Source organism: Aptenodytes forsteri, unplaced genomic scaffold, assembly GCF_000699145.1.
Source record: "Aptenodytes forsteri isolate BGI_AS27 unplaced genomic scaffold, ASM69914v1 Scaffold146, whole genome shotgun sequence".
NCBI lineage: Eukaryota > Metazoa > Chordata > Aves > Sphenisciformes > Spheniscidae > Aptenodytes > Aptenodytes forsteri.
In genome coordinates this window covers 4,726,339-4,735,631 of record NW_008795128.1, presented here as the reverse complement: position 1 = coordinate 4,735,631, position 9,293 = coordinate 4,726,339, and the positions used below count along the sequence as shown (strand labels likewise).

Below are 9,293 nucleotides of genomic sequence, written 5' to 3'. Positions count from 1 at the left end.
CGGGGGGCGGGCCCCCCGCCTCTTTTCATGACTCCCCTTCCTCGGGCTGGGGGGATGGGAGGGGGGAGGGCTGGACAAATTGTGTTTATTGTACAAAATACTCTTAGTTTATTCTATTGGAGAAGCACCCGCTGGGTGCCCTGCCTGTGAGCAGCGGAGGGGTGGGCAGCAGCGTGCTTGGGCCCTTTCCTGCTGCAGGCTGGGGTGACAGCATCTCCTCCTTGTGACCATGGCCCAGCTTCCCGTCACATCCCTCTGGGGTGACTTTTAATGCAGTGGCAGAGTCAGACTCTCGCAGTATGAAGACACAGCAGCTACAGCAAAGAAGACCCGTGTGCTGGCTCATGCCTGGGAGATGGGCTTGCCCTGGGCAGGCATCGCCTCCCTGCCGGGCCCTGGGGACAAGGCTGCTGGACAGGAATGACAGAGGGAGCCCCAGTATCTCCCCTGCCAGAGGCATGCCAGCACCAGGATGAGCTGAGACAGCTCACCCCTGCCTCTGCCCCCATCCCCACCCTCCCCTCTTGTATCCATGCCCTGGGAAGAGATAAAAGTACCCCCATACCTCCCTGCAGTAACTACACCCTTGGGAGGGGAGACTTTCTCTGCCCCTTTCCCCCCCCTCCCCCCAGCTGCAGGTGGCAGAGGCAGCGGCAGGGCTGGACCACCCCAGGGCAGTGGGGCTCAGCCCCTGCGCAGAGCTGGGTCCCTGCCAGAAGTGGGGCAGGGAAGGGCTAAAGCCTGCAGGGAACTGTGTGAAGCACCGTGGAGGTAGAAGAGCTCTCCCGGTCCCTGCAGCCAGCGGTCTCTGTGCTTCAGCTGGATCTGCTGTGATGGCAACAACTATTAAATATGATGGTTCATGGAGCAGGACCGCCATGCTGTTTGTGTCCCACCGCAGTGAGTTTGGGCCCTGGCTCATTCCTTCCCTTGGGACCCCAAGAGGAGCTGGAGCTTCTCAGGTTTGGTCTGAGAGCTCCAGATGCAATCCCTGGAGGCCAGAGATCATCGTATGATGATCAGACGGGACCTCTGGAGGTCATTTGCTCCAGTCCTCACTCAAAATAGGGCTTACCCTTTCACCCCCCGCCCCATTCCTACACTCCACACCTACCCTGTCCTGCAGCAGCAGAGGGCAGGCGGGGGGCGTCCTGGAGGCTGGGCTGTGATGGGCACAGGGACATGCTGGCTTACAAGCGGGCATCATAGTAGTACTCCAGCAAGTCAAGTTCATCACGCTTGCTTTTGCCAGCTCTGCGCAGCCCCGCCGGCCGCTCCCGGGCTGCCCAGGTCCTGAAGCGAGGCTGCTTGGGTTTGATGCCGTAATCTGTGGGCAGAGCGGAGAGGCTGGGCTCAGCCCTGGGGCTGCTCACGGGGCTGGGGACAACCGCCCGCCTGGAGGGGTGAGTGCATGGCAAGGGAGTTCGGAGGGGCAAGGAGGGTGCTGTACCATCCACCAGGCCAAAGTGCTGCTGTGGAAGCTCCAGGGGAGCAGAGAAGTCCTCAGGAACCGAGTAGCTGACCCTACGGAGGATAATCAGGGACAGGAGTGAGCCAAAGCCCTGTGGCACTCACCCACGCTGGCACAAGAGCGCCCATGCGCCGCTTGTCTTTACCCAGCCCGGCCAGCTCTTGAGGGCTTGGTGCCACAAGTGCCAGCCCACGCCTGGGCCAGGAGCCCTGGGGTACCTCTGCAGGTAGCAGGGCAGGGAGGAGGAGGAGGGGAGCACCATTACCTCTGGCGCAGGGGCCGCGGGAGGGCAGCCCCCAGCAGCAGGGCAAGCAGCAGGAGCCTGTGGAGCATGGCGCACCTTGATGCTGGCTCCACAGCGAGGTCACAGAGGAGCCACTCCGGTGGCCCTGGGACACCAGCTGGGTTGGGCAGGAGGTAGGCCCCTGCCCAGGCGCTGCTGCCTACCCCCTCCCAGTATGTGAGCTTCTGGTCCTGGGCTGCCTGGTCCTGCCTAGGCCACGCCAGCTGCTCGCAGCCTCCCTGCCTGGCGCACATCCCTCCACACAGCCACAGCTCTAGGGCTGCTTCCCTGTCCCTCACCACCATCCTTCGCCTCCCTCTCAACCCCTTCAAGAGCAAACCCCTTCATCTCAGTAACTCCCTGTCCCCAGGAGTGAACCCCCCAAACACTTTCCAGGCTTTGCCATCTTCAGCATCTTTCTCTGCTAGCAGCCCAAATGAAAAGCACAATCCCTCACCCATGGCTTTTCCATGTTGCTGCTGCTGCATTACAGGGCATTGCTGCCAGCTGGGGTGGCAACATAGACCCCACCCGCTGCCAAAACCCTGTGGTCCCCAACTGCCATGGCCCATTTGGGGGGTGGGTGGGTGGATGCCCTATTTCAGGTGCTGAGGCAAGAAGGCTGTGACCCCTGCAGCCCCAGAATCCCTCAAGGATGGTTCAGGTAGGAAGGCTCCTGTCACCCACTTGAGGCCAACACACCCGGCAGTTTCCAGCTCCCAAGCTCTGCACAGGACTGGCAGCCGCCTGCGGGACAAGCCAGTGCCACCAGCTGGCTACCCCTTTGTCCTGGCCAAGGGAGCCTCCACAGCAGCTCACTGAGCAGACTGATGCCTCAACTGTCCACCAGTTAGCAAAGCAGATACAAAAAGACGGCCATGGCTGTCCAGGCCTCTCCTGGGCCCTTTGTTAAGTGTGGCACAGCAGTATTTGTTGAATTAATCTCTTCATTTCTTCTCCTCTCTGCCCTTGGCCAAGCCCCCGAGCACTGGCTGGCAGCCATTCTACAAACCCTTTTAGCACACATTAGGTGCTAGGAAGGCAGCCTGCAAACTGCAGCTCTCTGTACCCCCAGGGGAACCCCAGGAAACTGGGGACCGAACCAGGCACCTGGAGTTAGAGGCTACAGTCATCAGTTTAGCAACACGTGGGGCCCTGCCTGACACAGGCCAGAGCAAAAGGCTTCTAAGGGACAGCATATCCCAGCATAGACAACTGCAAAAGCTGCTCTTTCCAATAGAGAGACCTGCTGGCAACCATATACAAGAGGATCCCAGGCAAACAGGGGAAGAGAGGTCCTTCAGCTCAGTTCTTTCTGTTCAGTCAGTTTATTTGACAGACAAGCCCGCTCCAAGCAGATCGACCAGGCACGGCCAACACAAGCAGGCTGCAGGTCTATCTCAGCGCCATGAGGTGGGAGACAATGCTCTCCGAAAAACACTATGCTGCCTGGCTTTATTATAGTGCAGCCGTACAAAAGGAGAAAAATCAAGTGCTTAAAAAAAGAGGTTGTCCCATCACCATTGCTGCAGCCACAGAACGGTCCAGAGAAAGAGGTGGCCAGGCTCTCTCCACACATGTAGTGTCCATCATTCACAGCTAGATCTGTTAAAAAAAATTACACACACCCCTCCCCACCCTGCAGAACAGGAGTTCTCATTGATGGTTTAACTGAAAATTAGACATTATCAACATCCCTCCCCCAGCCTGCCTGACCTCCTTAGAAATGTCCAGCCATGATCTTAGCAGAGAATAATCATCTTGTCATCAGCCCCAGTTATAGAAATAGATTTTCTGCCAAGCAGGCAAGTAATCCATCAGTGGCCCTGAAACAAGAGAACAGAGGGATCACGCATGTAGAAAGGCAAGAATTTGAAGCTGTATGTATATGGGGTATATCCCCCCTTCTCGTTATGATACCCAACAATCCCAAATCTCCAGTTATACAACTCAGAGGAACTCAAGAATAGAACAGTTACTTTTGCCAAGATGGGAGACAACTTTGGGATGTGGTGCCAGAGATTAGAGCAGGACCAAGCAGGGTGTGGAACATGGTCAGCGTGGCCATGGTGCGGGACACCACTCCCTCAGAGCTGACACATCCAAGCTCCAGTGGGAAGGGGGTTCTACAATGTGCAAGGGGAAAACTCGCATGCAGCAAGTTAGGAGGACACTGCTGTGGCACAGGAAAGAGGGAAGACAACTCAGCAATAACAAGCAGGTGCAGACACAGAAGCAACTGCTGTAGAATGAAAATGCTTATGTAGCACATGGCTTAATGCAGGCTCCAAAGCCTCTCTGAAATCACTAACTGGAGGAAGCGGCTCCTGAGCTAGCCAGCTTTGTGAACTCCCCAAAGAAAGGACAATCCCACGATGCCAGGCTGATCTAATGCCACATCACTGCCACGAATCACTCCACAAAAGGCTTCACTTCAGCAGGGAGGAGGGGGTGGTGGAATTCTGGCCCATAACAAAGGGATCCTCTGGTGAAGGACTAGGAGAAGACAGACCTGGTTCAGCCCTTTGATTTACAATCAGCTCCTGGCTGGGTCAATACCTCTAGGCACCTGTTTACCCCTCGTGTCTGCATTGCAGACTGGGGATCAAGGAATAGAGTTCAAAAACAGGGGCTGCAAAGCAGGGCTCTGGTGCACCAGCTGAGGTGCAAAAAGTGAGCCCAGGAGACAGAGCTCTGCAGCCTGGGAGGGCACAGGGAGGTTTACCACTGTGGTCGAGCGCAGGTCCCCAATAGCCAGGGAGCAATTAATCCTTTCCTGTTCCAGTTTAAAACAACACAAGCATCAATACAGGGTGCACTGGTGCTAACCATTCTAGGGACTTCCCAATTCCTTCCTCAGGTTGGAAACCAATTGACAGACGTTCTGCTCAACTCCCCTGATTTTTCCCCACCCAACAGAAACAGGGATATAGCAGCAGGGCCCACTTACGTGTGACAAAGCCAACTCCGGGCACGTAATCAGCCAACAAGCGCAGAAGGAGGAGGATCCTGCCCCTAGGAAGGGAGAAAATATAAACAAATCCAGCGGGACACCTCCTGCCCCAGCTGTTGAACATATGAACAGCAATGGCAGCTGTTACAGAAGGGCTCAGATTAAACCGGTCACAGGCACCCAGACCTCTTCAGATCTACTCACCCAGACCCCTGACACTATTTCTGTTAAAAGGGAAATTTTCAGCAAAAGCCCATCAGGGGCCCCTTACTCTGAATATCGGTCGTAGAAAGGAGATCTCAGCAGGTAGTACAGCAGTAGGATGGTTCGTCGCCTCAGCTCTGCTCGCTCTCGCCTGTTCAAGTCTTTCAGATCACTCAGCAAGCTCAAACTGGAAGGAGAAAGACAGAGAGCTAACTCATGGCAACAGCAGCCAGCAGGGAAAAGAAAGTGGGTTTCTAAATGCCCTCCGTTCTCAGCTCCACACAGAGCAGGCTGCACCAGCTCAGAACATGGAGCACTTTAAGTGTTGCAGAAGATACCTAAACGTGTCAATCTCCCAGCTAAAGACCAGGCCCAGTCCCTGTGTGTATTTCTCTCAGTAGGGCCTGCCCTGGATTGGGGAGCAGGGGGAAGTCTGATGCTCAGCCACCACCAACCTCAAGCACCCGCAAAGACTCTTCCTCAGACTGACCTAGAGATGTCCAGGACTGCTGAAAGGAGCCAGGGTTTCCACGATCTCTGGCCCCACACTCCTAAACTCAATACTAGGAACGCAGAGTCAAGGAACGGAAAGAACCAGAGATGCCTAACAAGAGGCATGCAGACAAACGATCCCCTGGGTGCCAGCAAAGCTCTGCTGAGCCCAGGAGAATACACTTTAAGGCAGTGCTGGGGGGGCCCAGGGAAGGGGCTGGAGGACTTGCACCCACAACTCCAGCAGCTGAGGCTAGCCATCAAGGCATAAGAGAAGGGAGGAGTCCCGAGGCCCCTGCCTCAGCAGAGCAGCAGCAGGGAGAGAGAAGCCTGGTGCGGCACTGCCCTGCACCAGGGCCGAGCCCGCAGCACCCTCTGCCGGCACCCCGGGTATGGCATGAGCCCCCACGCAGCCAGGGCAGGATACGGTGGAGCAGAGGGCGGGTAATGTAGATGGATTCTGCGATGGTTTCTTGGAGACCCAGAGGGGTGGGAGGCTGGTTCATCTCCTCTGCTCTTCGGCTCTGCGACTCCTCCCTCTGCTGAGGGGACCCCCAGTGCCGGGACTGCAGGGATGGGGCTGAAACAAGTAGATCAGGTCACTAACACAAATAAAGCCTTCCTACCACACTTCCCCGCACCACCACCCTACTACTTTCTGCACTGTGAAGGTGTGAAACAGGAAAGCTTGAAGAGCTGCGCACACAGCAACTGCTGCGGCTGACCAGCGCCCTCAGAGCTTGCCTCCAGAGGGCAGGGAGAGGTACTCGTAAGGTCTGTGCCCCTCAAAGCATAACCACACTGAAGGGTTATCTCCGTTGCACAGCTCACTTGGGAAAATACAATTTAAATGCTAGCCTTGCAGCATGTGCCTGAATCCCCGTTGCTTTGATATCCCCCCACCCACAGGGCCCAGTGACTGGCAGGATATGCCCCAATACAAGGTTCTGCTCTTTACTGCCCCACACCCAGGTCATACATAAAGGGCACAGAGCAGAAACAGCTCAGACAAGGACAGAAAATGGGCTCCACTACTTACTGCTCTGGAGGGAGCGCACAACACGGTTGGAACGCCTGCCAACATATGTCTGATCCTTCCCTGAGGAGTTGTCTTCCATGTCTGCAGAAGAAAGCAGCCACAGGGATCAGGCTCCGAAGAAACACGCCTCACCCCAGAGGTGGCAGCACCCTTCCCTACACTGCCACCAAGAAGACTGACTGAAAGTTTGATCTAGTGCAAACTGGACCATCCTGAAGGGGCTAAAACTGCGCAGAGCTGTCGGAGGGTGAAAAGGTAAATCTGCCTGACATTGCCCAGGCCTAGGATCTCTTTCCTCACCGTCAGACCAGGGGACATGCAGCTTGACTCACAGTTCAGCCAGTGGTTCCAGGCTTAGACTCCTTCACCCCCTCCTTCCAGACTGCAGGGCAACCCTGTCACCAAGCTAACTCGTGCTCTGCAAAGGGTGTAAAGTTCAATGCAGCTCAGCTTTGCATACTGAAGCCTTACAGTTCCCTGTACCGCCCACGCCGCTGCTCTGATGAGTATTTCCTAGCAGGACAAGACATGTGGCCCAGCAAGGCGCCAAGCCAATGATGACAGCACCATGGGCTCACCTTGGGGGTGGAGAGGCTGCTGCTGCTCCCTGTTCAGCGGTACGATGGGAGGAGATGTCTGGATGCCAGCTTTGTACCACAGCAGGAGCAGGAGACGAAGGACAGCTCTGTGAGCAGACACATGGAAGCCTTCAATACCAGGCTACGGAGCTGGGTTCCTGTTGCACTGGAAAGGTGGCTTCCACAGAAGAGGGAAACACTCAGGTCTGCTCAGGGCAACTGGCAAGGCAAGAGGGGTAGGTGTCCCCTTCTGTGGCACAGTATCCAGCACGCTGTGGGGCTCCAAATTCCCCCAGCCTCAGGGACCGGCAGCTCAGTCCTGCTTAGGTTTTTTCCTAGGGTACTGCTGAGTCCCCTCCAGATCCCCTTTCCGAGCACACGTTGCCCCTTCCCCTCCGCCCGCAGCACTTACTTAGCCAGCTGGATGAGGACAATGATGGTCCACCGGCCCATCTCCCCCCACACCCTGGCTGTCCCCATCTCTGCAAAGACCTCCACGCATTCTAGCACACTCAGCCAGGTCAGCAGCTTCTGCTGGGGCAGCGACTGCAAAACACAGAGGGGAGGAGGGGGACAGGATGCAGGTTCTGCTTGGGAGTTAAACGGGGCAGAAGCACAGCCCAGTCTGGCGAGACTCTCAGAAATAAGCACCGGATGGCCTTGGAAGTCACAGCCCCAGAAACAAAAAGTGGTGCCTCCACTGCAGCCAAAGTCTATGCACAAGCCCACTTCTCTACCTCCAAGCAGGGGCAGACCGAGACATCAGTGTATCACACAGAGCTGCTACCCCAGAAACAGGGAGAACATCACAGCTGTATCTTGGACTGCCTTCTACCCCAACTGACACAGCAGGACAGTCTCCTGGGTTGCGCCACTGTGCCTAAACTCCGCGGCAAAACTCTCTCCTCCTCCTCGTCCCAGAGTTGGGATACAGGATGAACCTCCTCCCTGGTTAGAGTTGACAAGGGAGTACGCTTGGAGTAGAGAGAAGAGGACCCAGAGTCCACAGTCACACCAGAGCAAATGCCTGCTGAATACAGCATCAGTCTAGAGTCCAGGCATGAACCCCAAGACAGTGGGTGCTCTTCCAGCCAGGGTCCCTGCTCCCCACGTGGGAACTTGCTGGTGCTGTCAACCACAGGATTTAACCGTTGAAAAGCATCAATAAAGACAATACAGCTGAAATTCACTTTGGCCTTTAACAACCTGGGAAGCAAGTCTTTTGCATGTCTGTTTGTTACATGCCTGACGCTCCAGAGAGCTGCCTACACCCAAACCCACACAGCGGGCAGGCTTGCAACAGAAGAGGCCTGTCTAGAAAAAAAAAGCCCTCCTCCTCAGATTTAACCGTTGAAAAGCATCAATAAAGACAATACAGCTGAAATTCACTTTGGCCTTTAACAACCTGGGAAGCAAGTCTTTTGCATGTCTGTTTGTTACACGCCTGACGCTCCAGAGAGCTGCCTACACCCAAACCCACACAGCGGGCAGGCTTGCAACAGAAGAGGCCTGTCTAGAAAAAAAAGCCCTCCTCCTCATTCCCCAAAGGGTCTAACAAGTGCTGGGAGCCAGCCTGGGGCTCTTGCAGGAGAGACATAGAAGCAAGGTGCTTATATTTGTTTTGCTCAATAGCATATGTAAAGGAAGAGTCTGAGGGATGGAATCAGAGCTTCAGTGCTCCAGAGCCACTGCTCTGGAAACAGCGACGGTTATTCAGCAACACTTTTGCTTAGCTCAGGTTCTGAGCTTCTCAAAATAACAGTGGAGCTCCTGGTGCAAGTCAGAGCCTGATTTCTGTGCTCCAGGGAGTGCTCTGGCCACTCCTCCGAGCCAGGAGCTACAGGGCAGGGCTGCTGTTTACCTGCATTCAGAGGTTGCCTCTGGCCTCTACATACCTGACAGCAAAGAGAGGCCACAGAAAAGACCTGTTAGTTTCTACAGACACTCCCTGAAAGCTACTGCAAGGAAGAAAGCATGTGTCCCAAATCCTCCTCCCACACACTCCAGCCTTACCACGGGCAGGCTCCGCTGCAGCTCCTTTCGGAGAATCCAGTCATTTAACAGCACTAGGAGGTTGGAGGCAGAGTACACTAGGAAAGGAAGAGAAGAACACCGCAGTTACGGGCTGCACAGAAAGCAAACCAAACCGGGACTGCTGCCTCTTCCCCCGGGAGGGGCAGCAAGACGTGCAGATTCCTCCCCTCGGCTGCCGGAGGATGCAGCCCGGCGCGAAGAAAACAAGGGGGCCGGGGAACGGCCCCGCATGCACCCGC

At 55.7% G+C, this 9,293-nt stretch overlaps 1 protein-coding gene across 1 annotated transcript in view; it reads right to left on the bottom strand.

Moving 5' to 3' along the window:
* Window positions 1-3,181: 3,181 nt before the first annotated feature.
* PEX16 (peroxisomal biogenesis factor 16) overlaps window positions 3,182-9,293 on the bottom strand; it is a 7,107-nt gene continuing 995 nt past the window's right edge. The window contains exons 2-10 of the mRNA XM_009277592.1: window positions 9,034-9,110; window positions 7,433-7,566; window positions 7,021-7,127; window positions 6,443-6,523; window positions 5,831-5,983; window positions 5,402-5,474; window positions 4,979-5,098; window positions 4,705-4,769; window positions 3,182-3,580 (exon numbers count right to left, since the gene is read on the bottom strand). Coding sequence (XP_009275867.1) covers window positions 3,522-3,580; window positions 4,705-4,769; window positions 4,979-5,098; window positions 5,402-5,474; window positions 5,831-5,983; window positions 6,443-6,523; window positions 7,021-7,127; window positions 7,433-7,566; window positions 9,034-9,110 — 869 coding nt within the window. The 3' untranslated portion in view covers window positions 3,182-3,521. The remainder of the gene's footprint in view (window positions 3,581-4,704; window positions 4,770-4,978; window positions 5,099-5,401; window positions 5,475-5,830; window positions 5,984-6,442; window positions 6,524-7,020; window positions 7,128-7,432; window positions 7,567-9,033; window positions 9,111-9,293) is intronic.